At 40.8% G+C, this 19,049-nt stretch overlaps 2 protein-coding genes across 2 annotated transcripts; both read left to right on the top strand.

The window, feature by feature from the left end:
- The first annotated feature begins 2,554 nt into the window (after positions 1–2,554).
- LOC109244063 (heavy metal-associated isoprenylated plant protein 24-like) lies at positions 2,555–3,944 on the top strand. The gene is made up of 2 exons (XM_019411092.1): positions 2,555–2,867; positions 3,367–3,944. Exons 1-2 carry the CDS (start codon positions 2,711–2,713, stop codon positions 3,660–3,662), a joined length of 453 nt encoding a protein of 150 aa, XP_019266637.1. The 5' UTR covers positions 2,555–2,710; the 3' UTR covers positions 3,663–3,944.
- A 1,209-nt stretch (positions 3,945–5,153) lies between these two features.
- On the top strand, positions 5,154–6,069 carry LOC109244057. The gene is made up of 2 exons (XM_019411086.1): positions 5,154–5,522; positions 5,788–6,069. Exons 1-2 carry the CDS (start codon positions 5,154–5,156, stop codon positions 6,067–6,069), a joined length of 651 nt encoding a protein of 216 aa, XP_019266631.1.
- Positions 6,070–19,049: the final 12,980 nt, after the last annotated feature.

Below are 19,049 nucleotides of genomic sequence, written 5' to 3'. Positions count from 1 at the left end.
ATGTTTTGTAATTAAAAGTATTTCAAAAAGTGTTTAACGGAATCGTAATCCAAATAAAGATAATTTAATCCGAAAATGATAGTAGCATACTATAAACTTAATGAGACAAAAATATTTCATTGAAATAAATTGTTCCCGTGGCATGACAACTATGCTTTCTACATCCTTAGCAACAGATTGACTGCTCCTATCAGGAGTGTTCAAACCTAACCGGAAAACCGTAACAAAATAAAAAACTAAACCAAATCGATTAAAAAATCCGACTAGGTTTGGTATTGAGTAAAAAAATCCGAACCAAACCGATATATAAATATATAAATTTTATTTATATATTTAAGACTTTATAGTGATTTTTCTTTAGAAAATATAGAAATATTTGGGATCCTCTCATGTATTAACCTTGAAATTTTAAATTACCGAAAAATTATTGTTAGACGACTAAGAAAATATTCATGTGTTACTAAACAAATACTCCCATTAGAAAATTTTAATAGATCATATGTTTGTCAATTTTTTCCATATTTACTAAACATATATTCACTTATCAAAGCTTTATCTATAATTTTAACAAAGTAAGATTGAAATAATATTAATGTATGAAATAATATTCATGTAACAAAAAAATCCGAAAACCCGAAAAACCCGAAAAAATCGAACCAATCAAAACTGATATAGTTGGTTTGGTTTGGTTTGATAAAAACCGAACTAACCTGGTCCATGTACACCCCTAGCTCCTATTATATATTCCCTTTCTCAATTTATGTGATGTATTTCCTTTTTTATTTCGTACCAAAAAGAATGAAAATTTTCTAATTCAAGAAGTAATTTAACTTTGACCTTTTATTTTATTGTTTATTACGATGATTTATAACTACACAAATATCTATGAGTAATTTAGCATGATAATTTAAAATAAATTCTTTTTTTCTTAATTATGTACTAATCAAAATGCATCACATAAAATGGGATAACAATACTAAAAAAGGGGAGAAAACCGATCGACTGCCAAAGCCGACCGATATTGGTCGGTAATTGGCAAAAATCGACCGAAAATCGATCGATACGTGGCGGTCGGTAATTGTATGATCGGTAGTGTCAACCGACCGATTTCGGTCGGTCAATTAAATTCCAAAAAAGAAATTTTTTTCGAAAAACCGACAATCGAATCGGGGTCTTGTACTGTGGCAGGATAATATTCTACCACTAGAACATTGATGTATTTTATTTTAAGACTGTCTTTTATTTTATTTATGCTCTTTAATTGCATTTTTGCGCAAAATTACCGACCGATATCGGTCAGTTTTATTTAAAAAAAAATTACCTACAAAAAGCGGTCGGTTTTTTTAAAATGAAAGGCCGAAATAACCGACCGATTTCGGCCAGTTTTTTGAATAATAATTTAAATTTATTTTAATTGAAAAACCGACCAAAGTTGGTCGTTTTTTTGAAAAATAAATTTCGCGGGACGCAAAAATAATTTCCCACATTTTTGTACAAAAAAAATCGACTAGTCGGTTTCGTAAAAAAATATTAAAAATAAAATATTTTGAGGAAGAGAGATAACCTGAGACACATTAAAATGCGTTCGATGGAGCCATTTAGGGTTGATTAATTCTTGACCGGACGACTTGATCATGGCGTTTAACCTGTGGTAAATGCATGATTGCAAAAAATACACACTACTCAATGGAAGCGCCGCGGCAAGCCCTCCATTGACAAATGGCTTCAGTGATGGCCACACACTGTTCTGAAACTACTCTCACAAACTTTCACCATTGGCTTTTCTTTTCCATACGTCATATTCAACTCTAAATCTTCCATTTTCTTGAATATAGGAAGAAAAGGTGTTTTCAGTTTTGTGGCCTACTAGAGTTTTCTTGTATTTCTCATTTCAATAAATTTGGGGTTTCAGTGTGGGTGCTGTTGCAGTGTGCAGTGGGTAACGAATAATAATTGAAATTTATTTTAAATAAAAAACCGATCAAAGTTGGTCGTTTTTTGAAAAATAAATTTCATCGGGACGCAAAAATAGTTTTTTGTATTTTTGCACGAAAAAAAACCCGACTAAAGTTGGTCAGTTTCGTAAAAAAATATCTAAAAATAAAATATTTTTAAAAATCTGACAGACTTTGATCAATTTTTTCGGCCGATGTTTTGACCAACCGTCGGTCGACGGCGATCGATTTTGACCGAATTTCTAATACCATAAAAGCTTGAGAACTACATGTTTCTAACTTTCAACCAAGGATTACACCCCATCATAGGGGGAGTATTAAATAATGTTGTTATTCATGAAATCATGCAACAAGATCTTACAGTACTGATTAAGAGGCCACCCATTAAAAGTACATTTGTGGTCTATAAACAATATCCTTTTAAGTGAAAAACAGAAGCTTCTTGCAGTTTCTAGGTGACCCCACTCCTACAAATAATTTGTTAGCAATATATATTACACCAATCTTTTTATTTTTATTTTTTATTTCTTGATATTTATTCTTTAATTTCCTCATACTCTCTATATATAACACTTGAGACCGGTTTCAACATTCCAAATCATTCAACATTTAAAGACAAAGAACTAAACGCTCTTTCATCTTGTCACCTGTCACCTTGTCTTCTCAAGCAAAATAATTAGGGTATCCTCTTTTCTTGCAATACACCTGAAAGTTATAAACTTTATAGCTTTATCCTTTTCTTAGTTAAGGCCAAAATGGGAGTTGCAGGGACGTTGGAATACTTATCTGAAGTACTTAGCAGCGTTAAGAAACACAAGAAAAAGAAACAGATCACTACTGTTGCTGTCAAGATTAGAATGGACTGTGAAGGTTGTGCTCGTAAAGTCAAGAATGCTCTCTCCCGAGTCAAAGGTACCACAATTTTCTAAAGAATTTCCTCTCATCTCTCTACCTATTTTATTTTATATGAAAAAAATTATCTTTACAAACATGCTATGTTAATTATATAAGAGTATGCTATTAAAAGGTAAAAGAAAATATTAAATTAAAGAGTCTTTAAATAGAGTTTAAGCTCTACGCACGGTTTGTGAATCGTGCAAAAAGTATTTGTATAATCCGCCAGTTATATGATAATTACACATAAATTTCTTGATAAACATTATTTCGTATCTTTATAACAACAGTAACGTAACTACACTGCTATCACGTATAATTTCCTGATAGGGTAAAAAGATCTTTACATTATTTTTATATATATAACTTAAATTCTTTAGAATATAAGGAGGTTATCAATCTTCCCAACAGTATCAAAAGAAAATATTTATCATATGAAAAAAAACAATGTGAGTTATCTATTCTTTCTAACTCTTTTAAAAGATGTAAATTAATGCGGTTTTGTTGAAATGGATAGGCGCAAAATCAGTGGATGTGGATTTAAAGCAACAGAAAGCAACAGTAACAGGATTTGTGGAACCTAAGAAAGTGTTGAAAGCAGCACAAGCTACTGGAAAGAAGTGTGAACTGTGGCCATATGTGCCATATAGTCTGGTGGCACATCCTTATGTAGCTGGAGTTTATGACAAGAAGGCTCCTCCCAATTTTGTTAGAGCCACTAATGATCCAGCTGTTGCTCACCTAAATCCAGTGGAAGAACAATATACTCTCATGTTTAGTGATGAAAATCCAAATGCCTGCTCCATTATGTAGCTATAATATTAGTGCATGTCTTAATTCTTGTATTTAATTTTTCCCTTCTTCCTAATAGATTTGTCCTAGTTCACGAGTAGATGATAGAGCTGAGGGTCTATCGGAAACGGCCTCTCTATTTTTATAAAATAGGGGTAAGGTCTAGTACATACTACCCTTCCCAGACCTCATATATGGGTTTTGTTGTTGTTGTTATTGTTGACGAGTAGCTGATATCATAGGATTCCGAAGAAACTATCAGAAGTGTATTTTATTAAGGAGAAATCGACTATGTATAAAGTATATATATTACACATTAATGGTCTATTTCGGATATATCTTTGTCTTCTTTTAACTCTGGGATTTTATTAAAATTTTGAAGGAACTCATAAAAGAAAAGTCACTATTCACTTCTATCGGGAAACATTATCGTTTACAAAAAAAAAAGACGGTGAGATCAAGAATTTCGATTTGGAAAGAGTCATGATCGGTCAATAAGAGGAATTTCGATTTTATTTTCCAAATATTGAAAGTCTAAAAACATATTGGTTCTCACAACTTGTACAGGTGATCATCGGACCTTTAATTGTGTTAATTCACACATAGTATTGGAGAAGAGCTAGATATAAATCTTGTATGTGTGTGTAACTAGCTAATTGAAGACTTGCCGTTGAGCAATTAGTATGTGCAATGATGTTTACATCAAACTGTGCAAATTAATTACCACGATCAACTCAAAAATTAAGGTATGTATATTTGTATACGGGTAAAACTGGTAAAACTGAGGCTAATGAGCACCCCGATTTTTCGGAGGGGCAAATGAAGCAAGGACATAGTTACATGGAATCGGAGCTAGCTAGGAACCTCTTGTACTAGGGCCCGAGCGAAACGCTTTCCACCGGAGCCATCGAGACGACGCCCCTCGAATCCAGTTCAAGCTCCAAGACCTCGGAAAGCATTACCAAACGGTTGCACACGACTAACGAAGGGCCGTGAATTATCCGCGCTTAACCGGGTATCACGGCGTGGATTTCGGCCCGTATCAGCAGCATATCAGTGATTAACGAAAAAGAAGATTTTTTTACCTTTCTTAGAGTTATACTAGGGATGAAACTTTCCTACTATATAAAGGGAGTGATTTTTATTCAAGAAACACACTGTAACATGCATATCAAGGTAATATAGACTTGTTTTCTCTGCTTCTAAGCTATTCAAAGGTTCTTATTTTTGTTCACAGCTCTTCATATATATATTTTGCTCTGAATCGAGGGCAGCACAATTGTTAAGCTTAGACCGGAGCCCGGACCTAACATCACAACTGGTTTGGTTATTCATTTTACCTTTAATTTGCTTATCTAACGTTATTGATCACTTGTATTGAATCAATCCACCTATCCTTAAAACCGTGTATAAATTCAATTGTTATCCATTTCTGAAGGCCTGGACTCCAAGAAATTTGTCCAACAGCCTTTTTCTTCGAGCGCGACACTGAAGCCAATCCCGAAGTTTCGTATGCCCGATATTCCGAAATATAATGGAATCACGGATCCAGATGAGCACGTGACCTCCTACACGTGTGCCATCAAGGGGAACGATTTGAAAGATGACGAAATCGAGTCGGTTTTGCTAAAGAAGTTCGGAGAAACTCTGTCAAAAGCAATGATATGGTATCAATACTTACCCCCAAATTCTTTTGATTCGTTTGCTATGCTTGCAGATGCTTTTGTGAATGCGCATGCCGGGACCATCAAGGCCGAGATCAGAAAATTGGATCTTTTCAAGGTAAAACAAAGAGACAACGAAATGCTCTGGGAGTTCGTATCAAGGTTCCAAATGGAACGGATGGACTTGCCTGCGGTTGCGGATGATTGGGACGTTCAGGCATTCACTCAAGGACTTAACTCCCGAAGCTCCTTGGCTTCACATCAACTAAAAAAAATTTGGTAGAGTACCCGACGGTAACTTGGGCCGACGTCCACAACAGGTACCAGTCAAAAATCAAAGTCGAGGACGATCAGCTCGGGGCCCCCTCTGGGTCCGTTTATCCCATCAGAGCCAACAACAGGTCTAGAAAAGTCGTCGATCATGAGCCGAGACCGAATAGAGATCGGTACCAATCGTATAACAAAGATCGAAGGGGTAACAGATCTGGGCATCACCCTACGAGGAACAAGAGAGGAGTGATCAAGGCCACAGTAGCCGGGGCTCGATGAGCAACAATGGTTTCGATAGGCCACTCGGGGCCAGGGAGGCACCAAGGTTATCGGTATATAATTTCAATGTCGATGCTCCCAGCATCGTATCTGCCATCGAGCACATCAAGGATACCAAGTGCCCTCAACCATTGTTGTCCGACCCTACCCAGAGAGACCCTAACTTGATGTGTAAATATCATGGCACTCATGTCCACAGGACCGAGGAATGCTGACAATTAAGAGAAGAAGTCGCCCGATTATTCAATAACAGGCATCTCTAGGAATTTTTGAGTGATCGAGCCAAAAATCACTTCAGGAACAGGGACTCCAACAAATAGACCGAACAAGAAGAACCTAAGCACGTCACCAACCTGATCATTAGAGAGGTCGATGTCCCCCAGGGACCAATGATAAATCTGTCACGACCCGGATTTCCCACCATCGGGATCGTGATGGCGCCTACTCGTGGTAGCTAGGCAAGCCAACTTATTTACCTTTTCATCACTAAACAATTATTTTAACAATTTATAGCATCAATATAGAACATGAAATTTACTAAGAATAATAGCGGAAGTCTGATTTATAAATCTGAATCAAAACGCGGAACGGTTAATAATAGCCTCTACCCAAGATTTGGTGTCACATCACTCACGAACCACTAAGAATATACTAAATACAAAGGTTTGAAAGAAACATAGAAGCTGTCTGTCTCAAGACAAGGAGGCAACAGTCTAAAAGAGAACATAAAGAAGAGACGCCGGGCCTGCGGACGCCTGCAAGGCTACCTCGGTCTCGTGATAATGAAAGCCTGGTCCCGTACTAATGCTGCTGCTGCTCCTCAAAACCTGGACCTGTGCAAAAATGCACAGAAGCGTAGCATCAGCACAACCGACCCCATGTGCTGGTAAGTGTCTAGCCTAACCCCGGCGAAGTATTGACGAGGCTAGACCGGACACCACATAAACCTGTGCAGTTATAAATATACAACGGAAACAAAATACCAAACAACTGGAATATGGGAGGGGGAAACTTGCTGTAGGGAGATAACAATAGTAAGAGTAATGCTGAGTAACAAACTAAAGCAGCTTACATTCACAATGAACAAGGAAAACAATACTCAATATATACACATGGTATCAATAACTGTTGCGGCGTGCAACCCGGCCCACAATTTACCATTGTTGCGGCGTGCAACCCGATCCACAAATACAACTGTTGCGGCGTGCAACCGATCCACAAATACCACTGTTGCGGCGTGCAACCCGACCCACATCATTTATCATGTATCATTGTTGCGTCGCGCAACCCGATCCTCACATATTATTGTTGCGGCATGCAACCCGATCCTCAATATCTTTGTTGCGGCGCGCAACCTGATCCACATCATTTAGCAGTCTGACTCCCCAAACAACAGCCACGATTAAGAGGCATAAAAACAAAGCAAATATTTGACAAAAATCCCGGTAAGGAAAAGAAACCAACAAGTTCAACCAAACGTCCCGGCAAGGGAATAATCAACAATGCTTTCTCTTTCTTACTTTTCTTATCTTATAATCCACTTTACCATCTTGAGCCCACGCTCCACAGATTCAAGTCATTTTATATACTTTCAATATTCGTATCACAATTCGAGCCAATGCTCCTAGGATCAACTGATCATATCACCTTTCACATGTTATTCACAACATATAGAAATCCTCCAATAAACACGGAGTTCACAACCAAGTCATGATAATCACATTATAAGGACTCACGGTCATGCTAGACACCAATGTATAGATACTCGTCACCATGCCTATACATCGTACTCGATCACATAGCAATTAGCAACAAGATTCAACTCCTATTCCCTCAAGCTAGGGTTAAACCAAACACTTACCTCAAAGCCTTGAAATCCACTTAATCCTCAACTATCGCTTTACCTCGCGGTTCCACCTCCAATTCGCTCGAATCTAATCACAAATTGTTCAATTACTTTAATAAACACTATATGAATCAATTTGAATGCATAAAAAATGATTTTCCCAGGTTTTTCCCAAAAATTCCAAAAATGCCCCCGGGCCCACGTGGTCAAAACCCGAGGTTCGAACCAAAACCCGGTTACCCATTCCCCACGAATTCAAATATGTAATTTGTTTTGAAATCGGACCTCAAATCGAGGTCTAACTCCCCAATTTATAGAAAACCTAGGTTCTACCAAAAAAACCCCAATTTCACCCATGAAAATCCTTGATTTTTAAGTGAAAAACATGTTTAATGATGTTAAAGACTGAAAGAATTGAGTAAAAATCAACTTACAACTGATTTGGGATGAAGTTTGCTCTTGAAAAATTGCCTATGGTGTTTGGGTTTTGAAAGAATGGTGAAAAGTGATGAAAATTCTACTAAGTATAAAATTTGCGGGGCCTCGGATATGGGAATTTCGAACCTGGGTTCGCAATTGCGAACCAAACAGGGCTGGGAATTGCGAGATTTCAGTTCGCATTTGCGAACACTGGGCCTCAATGCAGACTTCGCATTTGCGAAGTAATGATCGCATTTGCGATCTGGGCCCTCTCGCATTTGCGAGCAAGGGCGTCGCATTTGCGACTACAGCCCATTTTCCCACTCTTCGCACTTGCGAAAGATTGATCGCATTTGCGATCTGGCCCAGATTTCCCCTTCTTCGCATTTGCGATGGGAATTCGCATTTGCGAGTCTTCCTTCGCAAATGCGATGCCAACAGACCTGACCTGCAACTATTTTTTTCAAAGTTCAAAAATGCAACTCGACACCTATCCAAAACTCACCCGAGCCCTCGGGGCTCCAAACCAAACATGTACACAACCTCAAAAACATCCTACGGACTTGTCCGTGCGATCAAATCGCCAAAACAATATCAAAATCATTGAATCAAGCCCCAAATTCATCATTTTTCATTATAACTTCATAAACTTCAAACTTTAGATATTTAGGTCCGAAACACGTCAAATGACGTACGATTTCGACCAAACTTTACAGAAAGCGCTTAGCACATATTTAAGACTTGTACCGGGCGTCGGAACCATAATACGAGCCCGATACCACAATCTTTTAATCAATTTTCATTTTCTTTTTCCTTAATAATTTCAGAGAAACAATTTCACAGAAAAATTCTTTCCTCGGGCTCTAGACCTCGGAATTCGACTCCGGGCACATGCCCGAGTCCCATATTTTTCTACGAACCTTCCGAGACCATCCAATCTCGGGTTCGGGTCCGTTTAGCCAAAATGTTGACCAAAGTCAACTTTAATCATATTAATATCAAAATCATCATTTTTCACACATAATTCATATTTAAGCCTTCCGGCTACACGCTCGGACTGCGCACGCAAATCGAGCCAAGTAAAAATGAGGTTTTCAAGACCTCGGAAGCACGGAGTGGATGAGGAAATAGGTGATGACCCTTTGGGTCGTCACATCCTCCACCTCTAAAACAACCGTTCGTCCTCGAACGGACAAAAGAAAGAAGTACCTGAGTCTAGGAACAGATGTGGATAACGGCTCCGCATATCAGACTCGGACTCCCAAGTCGAGGCCTCAGGGGGCTGACCTCTCCACTGAACACGAACAGAGGGAAAACTCCTAGATCTCAACTGACGAACCTGCTGGTTTAGAATAGCTACTGGCTCCTCCTCATAAGATAAATCCTTGTCCAACTGGACAGTGCTGAAGTCTAACACATGGGTAGGATCGCCGTGATACCTCCGAAGCATAGACACATGAAAAACTGGATGCACGGCCGATAAGCTAGGTGGCAATGCAAGTCTATAAGCCACCTCTCATACTCGATCAAGAATCTCAAACGGGCCAATGTACCTAGGGCTAAGCTTACCCTTCTTTCCGAACCTCATCACGCCCTTCATAGGCGACACCCGGAGCAATACCCGCTCACCAACCATAAAAGCTACATCTCGGACCATACGGTCTGCATAACTCTTCTGCCTAGACTGAGCTGAATGAAGCCTCTCCTGAATGATCTTGACCTTATATAAGGCCTCCTGAACTAAGTCTGTACCCAATAACCGAGCCTCTCCCGGTTCAAACCATCCGACTGGAGACCGACATCGCCTACCATACAACGCCTCATATGGGGCCATCTGAATGCTGGACTGGTAGCCATTATTGTAGGCGAACTCTGCTGAAGGCAAAAACTGGTCCCACGAGCCTCCAAAATCAATGACACAAGCTCAGAGCATATCCTCCAAAATCTGTATAGTCCGCTCGGACTGACTGTCCATCTGAGGATGGAATGCTGTGCTCAACTGAACCTGGGTGCCCAACTCTTGCTGAACTGCTCTCCAGAAGCGCGAGGTAAACTGCGTACCCCGGTCCGAAATGATGGATACCGGCACACCATGAAGGCGGACAATCTCCCGGATATAAATCTCAGCTAACCTCTCGGATGAATAGGAGACTGCCACTGGAATGAAATGCGCTGACTTGGTCAGCCTATCAACAATGACCCAACTAGCATCAAACTTCTCCCGAGTCAACGGAAGTCCAGTAACGAAATCTATGGTAATCCTCTCCCACTTCCACTCGGGGAGCTCAATCCTCTGAAACAACCCACCGGGCCTCTGATGCTCATACTTGACCTGCTGACAGTTCAAACACCGATCCACATACGCAACAATATCCTTCTTCATCCTACGCCACCAATAATGTTGCCGCAAGTCCTGATACATCTTCGCGGCACCCGGGTGAATAGAATACCGAGAACTATGGGCCTCCGCTAAGATCAATTCTCGAATCCCATCAACATTGGGCACACAAACTCGCCCCTGCAATCTCAATACACCATCATCATCTAAGGTCACCTTCGTGGCACCTCCACGCTGCACCGTGAATCTCAGGACACACAAATGGGGATCATCAAACTGCCGGTCACGGATACGCTCCAATAGAGAAGAACGAGTGACCGTGCAAGCTAACACTCTGCTAGGCTCAGAAATATCTAATCTCACCAATTGATTGGCCAAAGCCTGAACATCTAAAGCAAGCGGTCTCTGGCTGACCAGGATATAAGCAAGACTACCCATGCTGGCGGACTTCCTACTCAACGCATCGGCCACCACATTGGCCTTACCCGGGTGATACAAGATGGTAACATCATAATCTTTCAACAACTCCAACCACCTCCTCTGCCTCACATTCAAATCCTTCTGCTTGAACAGGTGTTGAAGGCTCTTGTGATCCGTGTACACCTCACACGTCACGCCATATAGATAATGCCTCCAAATATTCAAAGCATGAACAATAGCTGCCAACTCTAGATCATGAACCGGATAATTCTTCTCGTGGATCTTCAACTATCTCGAAGCATAGGCAATGACTTTGCCATCTTGCATCAATAGTGCACCGAGCCCAACACGGGAAGCATCACAATAGACTGTGTAAGGCCTTGAACCCGTGGGCAAAACCAATACCGGTGCCGTAGTCAGAGCTGTCTTGAGCTTCTGAAAGCTCGCCTCACACTCATCTGACCATCTGAACTGGGCGCCCTACTGGGTCAATCTGGTCATCGGGGCTGCAATAGACGAAAATCCCTCCACGAACCGATGGTAATAACCTGCTAACCCCAAGAAACTCCGAATCTCGATCGCTGAAGCTGGTCGAGGCCAATTCTTGACTGCCTCAATCTTCTTCGGGTCCACCTGAATATCCCCTGCTGATACAATATGACCCAGAAATGCAACCGAACTCAACCAAAACTCGCACTTTGAAAACTTAGCATATAACTGACTATCTTTCAGAGTCTGAAGAACCACTCTGAGGTGCTGCTCGTGCTCTTCCTGGCTGCGGGAGTACACCAGAATGTCATCAATAAAGACTATCACGAATAAGTCTAGATATGGCCTGAACACTCGGTTCATCAACTCCATAAATGCTGCTGGGGCATTGGTCAACCCAAATGACATGACTAAAAACTCATAGTGCCCATACCGAGTGCGGAATGCAGTCTTAGGGACATCAGACGCCCTAATCCTCATCTGATGGTAGCCAGATCTCAAGTCTATCTTTGAAAACACCTTTGCTCCTTGAATCTGGTCAAACAAATCATCAATCCTCGGCAGTGGATACTTGTTCTTTATCGTCACTTTGTTCAATTGCCGGTAATCAATACACATCCGCTTCGAACCATCCTTCTTCTTCACAAATAACACCGGCGCACCCCAATGCGAAACACTAGGCCTGATAAAACCCTTCTCTAGTAAATCCTGCAACTGGTCCTTTAACTCCTTTAACTCTGGCGGGGCCATGCGATACGGAGGAATAGAAATGGGCTGCGTGCCCGGAGCCAGATCAATGCAAAAATCAATATCCATGTCGGGCGGCATACCCAGCAGGTCTGAAGGGAAAACCTCGGGGAACTCCCGAACAATAGGAACAGAGTCAATAGAAGGGACCTCTGCACTGGAGTCTCGAACATACGCCAGATAAGCTAAACACCCCTTCTCGACCATGCGTCGAGCCTTAACATATGAAATAACACTACGGGTGGCATGAACTGGGGTCCCTCTCCACTCCAAACGGGGCAAATCTGGCAAGGCCAGGGTCACGGTCTTGGCGTGACAATCTAAGATAGCATGATACGGGGACAACCAATCCATCCCTAATATAACGTCGAAATCCACCATATCTAAAAGCAATAAATCAACACGGGTCTCAAGACCCTCAAACACAACCACACAGGAACGATGCACCCGGTCGACTACTATGGAGTCACCCACCGGTGTAGATACATAAACAGGAATGTCCAAAGCATAACTAGACATAGCCAGGTAGGGTGCAAAATAGGACGACACATACGAATACGTAGACCCAGGGTCAAATAGCACTGAGGCATTTCTATCACAAATCAGAATAGTACCTGTAATGTCTGCACCTGAAGACTCAGCCTCTGGCCTGGCTGGCCTCTACCTCTGGCGGCCTGAACTCCACCTCTATGACTTCTACCTCCAGACGAGGTACCACTGAATCTGCCTGCATGACGAGGCCTCTTACCCGACCCATCACCACCTCCCTGTGGCAGAACCCTCTCAACTCTACGGCCCATATTGGCCACCTCCTGAAAAGTGATCTCACTCCCGGCCTAAGCCACTGTACCCGGCTGACCTGCCACCGCTGGCTGAACTCCTGGAAGCAAACCCGCTCGAATGACGCTCTCCGCAAAGAATACCAATATGACCAAAGCGTCTTGAAGAACTGGGGTGGCTATGAACCCCTCTGGGACCTGAGCTGGGCCCACCGGAGCTGCTGGAGCTGGGATCTCCTCGTCATAACCATTCTGAGGCTCCACCTCTGGGGCTGCTGTTCGGGGCTGAGATCTGCTCCTGCCTCGGCCTCTGGCACGACCTCGACCTCACCGTCTGCCCCTCGTAGGAGCTGCTGCTGGGGGCTCGGGCTGCTGCGCGGTAGAAGAGGAAGCACGTGTTCTCTCCATCTGCCAAAGAACAGAGTAGAAAGACAAGCAGAATTTGAGAAACGGAATCGCACGATAAGAAAGAACAAAAGTGAAAATTTCCTAACTCTGTAGCCTCTGGGGATAAATACAGACGTCTCCATACCGATCCCTCAGACTCTACCGAGTTTGTCCGTGAGTTGTGAGACCTATGTAACCTAGTGCTCTGATACCAACTTGTCACGACCCGTATTTCCCACCATCGGGATCGTGATGGCGCCTACTCGTGGTAGCTAGGCAAGCCAACTTATTTACCTTTTCATCACTAAACAATTATTTTAACAATTTATAGCATCAATATAGAACATGAAATTTACTAAGAATAATAGCGGAAGTCTGATTTATAAATCTGAATCAAAATGCGGAACAGTTAATAATAGCCTCTACCGAAGATTTGGTGTCACATCACTCACGAACCACTAAGAATATACTAAATACAAAGGTTTGAAAGAAACATAGAAGCTGTCTGTCTCGAGACAAGGAGGCAACAGTCTAAAAGAGAACATAAAGAAGAGACGCCGGGCCTGCGGACGCCTGCAAGGCTACCTCGGTCTCGTGATAATGAAAGCCTGGTCCCGTACTAATGCTGCTGTTGCTCCTCAAAACCTGGACCTGTGCAAAAATGCACAGAAGCGTAGCATCAGCACAACCGACCCCATGTGCTGGTAAGTGTCTAGCCTAACCCCGACGAAGTAGTGACGAGGCTAGACTGGACACCACATAAACCTGTGCAGTTATAAATATACAACGGAAACAAAATACCAAACAACTGGCAATATGGGAGGGGGAAACATGCTGTGGGGAGATAACAATAGTAACAGTAATTCCGAGTAACAAACTAAAGCAGCTTAGATTCACAATGAACAAGGAAAACAATACTCAATATAAACACATGGTATCAATAACTGTTGCGACGTGCAACCCGACCCACAATTTACCATTGTTGCGGCGTGCAACCCAATCCACAAATACCACTGTTACGGCGTGCAACCCGATCCACAAATACCACTGTTGCGACCGCGCTAGTCCAAAATTCAGAAAGACTCGTTCAGGGATATAATTGGAAATCTGGAGGAAATCCAACTTAACCTATATAAAGTCAAGCTCGCCCAAGGATTATTTATCAAGGGTTTCATAGTCTAGGGAAGGAATAGAGAGGCAAGAGGCAAGGCAGAGATTTTGATCATCAAGTTCTTCTTGTCTTCCCTTTGTTTTTGCTATTTATGATGAAACTGGACCTTATTGTGATGAACACTAGTATGAGTGGCTAATCACCATTGTTCTGGGGTTGTGGTTTAGCCATGAATATTGTTGTTTGATATTAGCTTGACCTTGATTATAATTCACCAATATATGGTTTTTTCTTCAATTCTGTTTTTATTTACTTAATTGTCTGGCCAACAGTTAGATTCTATTTACTATCTATGCTATGCTTGGGAAAGCCATGTTTAGATTAGAGAAGAATTGAAGAGGGCATGATCTTAACCCTTAGGGGGAGCGGATTTATGGTTAGGATAGGAATATACCTAGTCACCGTGTTTAATTAAATATCTTAATCTTAATGCATTCTGGATAGATTGATTTCATAGGAATATAGGCGTTAATCTATTGAGAATAGGTGAGTAGTACTTCGGGAGAAGGCTATGAGAGCATTTATCGATTAATTAGCAACCATGAGTGAATTATATGAAAGGGAGAGTTAATTAGAACATAATACGAATGGTGAATCGATCACAACCCTGGAACATTTATCTCTACTGAATACCCAACAATCAATTCGTTACTTGATAATTTAGTTATTACTTAGAATCGTAGTATAATATAATCATATTATTGAACTTTGATTTTAGCTGGACTGAATAACAATTTTAGTAATTCCGTGAGTAGTTTACACAAGTCGCTGTGGGTTCGACACTCAACTTATCATTATATTACTTGTCGACCACGTATACTTGCGTGTGCGTTTGGGAGCAACAAGTTTTTTGGCGCCGTTACCGGGGAATTGAATATTAGCTACTTGCTAGTTTTTGCTTTAATTTCTTATTTCGTCTAGTCTAACGTTACTTGATTGTTGCTTAGATCTTAGGAACTTTGACTGAATGCGTAGGGTCAGAAGCCAAGACCGACTTCAAGGCTTTGATCCTGAACCTGAGAGAACATTTCATAGGAGGTTGAGGGAAGCAAGGGACACGAATAATATTCAGGCACTTGTTCAATTTCCTGTGGACATGGCAGAGGAGCAACCCATGGATGTTCAGGAGGTGGCAAGGCCCAGCATTGCTAATGTCACCTCCAATATAGTGAAGCCCAGGATCACTGGACACTTGGAGCTGAAACAGAGCATGATCGAGCTGCTTCATGCAAACGGGCAATTTATGGGTCTTCCACATGAGGATCCGCAGCAGCATATTCTGAACTTCTTGGAGATTAGTGATACTTATATCACCAACGGGGTCACTCCAGATTATGTGAGGCTCACACTTTTTCCATTCTCTCTGTTGGGTGAGGCTAAGCGATGGCTAAAGGCAGAACCAGCTAACTTCATTACATCATGGAATGATTTGGCAAGAAAATTTCTGGCAAGGTTCTTTCCTTCAGGCAAAACTGCAAAGATCAGAAGTGAAATATGTTGATACCCAATTTTTTCCCTAAGTATTTTTATACCCAAAATACTTCCAAAATAGCATATTTGTGCATATATAAGCACGCCCAAGAGTTTTGGCATTGTTAACGATTTTTAAAACCAATTTATTGCCTATTTTAATACAACAAAATCCTATGATTATTCCCAAAATTATCATTTTTTGGTGAATAATTCATTTTATTCTCACATTTACACCAAAATATAATTAAGGTAATTTTTTGCATATTTTTACGAATTCATTTGGTATTTTTAACGCTAAATTGCACACAACTGCAGTTATAGCCTATATTACGATTAATGGTTTTTTCACTTATAAAATTATTTCCAGTAATTTCAGATTAATGTTTATATATTATTAATTAGCTCAGTGCTTTTAATTTGTTTAAAATCATTTTAAACTATTTTTATATAAAATTAAAGGGGAAAAATCGGCTATTTAACACATAGCCATTTCAATTGCAAATATAGCATCAATTTAATCCCCAATTAACCCCAACTCAGCCCAAAAAATACCCAGCCCAATTACCACTTGCAACCCGATCCATACCCCTTCCTATCATACCCAACCCGGTCCCCATTTAACCCATTTAATCCCAGCCGTTGATCTCCCCTCTTCCCTTTCCTTTTTTAATTCAAACGACCCTAAAACCCTACCTTATTTTTTTCTCGACCGCCGCCTCTGAATTCCCTCCTCTCTCAACTCTCTCTCAACTCACCTCAACCCTAGCCGCCGCCTCTCACTAAAACCCTAATCTATGGCTTCTCAGGCTCAACGGAGGCCTATACTGGTCTCTCATGGCTTCTGCGTGCTCATTTTCTAAAGGTCCTATGACCAGATCTTGAAGGGTTCCGACCAAGCCTTTGCTCGATGACTGTTCTCCGGTCGTCTTCAACCTTTACCCGGCCAGTCATGGCTATTCGAGTTTGACCTTCGACTTTCCTGCTCAGATCGATGGTTTCCAAAGCCTTTCTCATCACCTGGGTTTCTTACGAAACCCTAATCTCTAAGGTTCCTTTATTTCTAGGTATGCTCCGGATCTATGTGTGTATGAATCTTCTATGCATTTTTTCTCGAGTCTCTTTAATTTTTTGCTTTTAGAAACTCTTTATTCTTCAACTAGGGTTCATGTTAAGTTATTTCGAATCTCTTCTCTGATTCTCGACATGTTTTACTGTGTTTTGTTTGTGTTGTTTTCTATCTGAGTTAGCATGTTGAAAACCCTAATTTTGGGGTTTTGTTTGAGTTTCTGTTTGTTAATATTCGCTTGATTTACCTTTCTTCTATATCTGAGTTAGAGCCCTAATTTTTGGGGTTTAGCCGAGACTCTGAATATGTTTGTTTGTTTATCTACTTATCTCCTCTAAACTCGATTGATTTCGAAAACCCTAGTTTCTTTGGGGACTATTCGATTTCTTTGAAATTGTTTGTACAACTCATCTGTTGAAATTGCAATGTGCTTCAATTCTCTTTTCTTCATGTGACTCTTTTGGTTCTGAGTTCTTACTACCTGTCAAACTCAACTATGGTTTCCACTCAACTCTTTGCATGCTTCTGATCTTCTTCTCTATTGTTAAACACTGAAACTTGACTATCATGCTTCGAATGTCTTCTTTTTAGTTACTACTACATGCTATTATTTTGCCATAACTTGGCCTCACATGTCTATTACTTGTGCACTTCATTTATATACTGAGTCCCTTCTGTGATTGATTCTCAAACTCGTGATTGATTTTCAAAACTTTTCCTTTGTGAAATTCTGATTTTTACTCGCCTGTTAAGGGGTAATTGATTCTTTCTCTTTGTTTGGCCTTACCAGATCCTTTCCAAAAATAATTACATTCCTGTACTTAGACTTAAACACCTATTGTATGATTTTACTGCTCCTTTTATGGCAACAACCATTCTGCTTAAAGACTGATTTTCTTTCCTTATCTTGACCCTGTTAGTATCCGTTTGAACAATAATCCCTTGATTAAAGGGAAGTCTTGTGTTAATTGATTCTGACTTGTGATTGTTTCCATATTTGTGTTAAAACTTTACTTATTATCGTATTCTCCACTCGTTTTCAAAATTATAAATACCCTACCCTCTTTTCTTTAAACAGACACGAACAACTTGAGTTCAAAATATACACACTTACTCTTAAAACTCTCTCTTTCTTTACTACTACTTGTGCTGTTGCTTTGCCTAGCCGGCTGAAAGCCAAGGCTAGACTGTGGACTTGTGTTTGCTTTACCTTTCTGCACTTTTCTTCTCTACTGGTATGTCCTACTTAATTTACAAGCCTCAACAACAATATGTTTTCTTTAATTACTCCAGTTTGTCATTCCTGTCTACTTCTACTCATGTTTTTGTAGTCAAGATATGTTACTAGCATGCTGTAATACGTTCCCTTGTAAATTAATGTTTATCTATGTATGCACCCTGTTAGTCACTTGTTATTTATTTGCTACCTTATGAATCCCAAACACCCGTATCCCCTTATATGCTTTAAGTTATGATTCATAAACATGGCAATATTCGAAGTTATTGTCCATGGATATGAACTGGACCCTTTGGGCCCTAAGCTTTGTCAGTTTCCCATCCCTATTCCCTTATTGTGTGTGCTGAGTAACAGCTTTGGCCTGAGAGTATTCTAGTTATTGCTCAGACCATAGCTTGACCTCCAGTAGGTCTTTACTCTCTAAATGTTTGGCCAACAGGTTTGGTTAGGGGTGTGCCAGTCTACTTTATGGCTGTGCATGACCACCAGCCTGCCTGGGTATTCCCTATCCCCTTTCTCTTATTGCACTTGCACTATGCTCTTAGAACTTAGGTTTGCCCCTCTTGTGTGAGCCTTGCCTTGGGACCCTTGAGCTCCCTCTGAACTTGGACACATAAGGGCTGGCCCTTCCACACTGCACAACTCAATTTTCTGATTAACATCTTGGGTGTATGCACTGCCTGGGGTTCCTGAAATCCCTTGGATCTCTGAAACACCCTAGATGGGATAAGGCTTGGAAATCTGGATCTCGGAAGTGGCTCAATCTCATATTATTAGACATTAAGTCTGAATTAGGCTGCTCGGATGTAGCTGATGATTCCT

The sequence above is a fragment of the Nicotiana attenuata genome, unplaced genomic scaffold (assembly GCF_001879085.1).
Source record: "Nicotiana attenuata strain UT unplaced genomic scaffold, NIATTr2, whole genome shotgun sequence".
Lineage (NCBI taxonomy): Eukaryota > Viridiplantae > Streptophyta > Magnoliopsida > Solanales > Solanaceae > Nicotiana > Nicotiana attenuata.
Note: the sequence above shows the minus strand (reverse complement) of the source record. Positions and strands in the feature narration are given on the sequence as shown.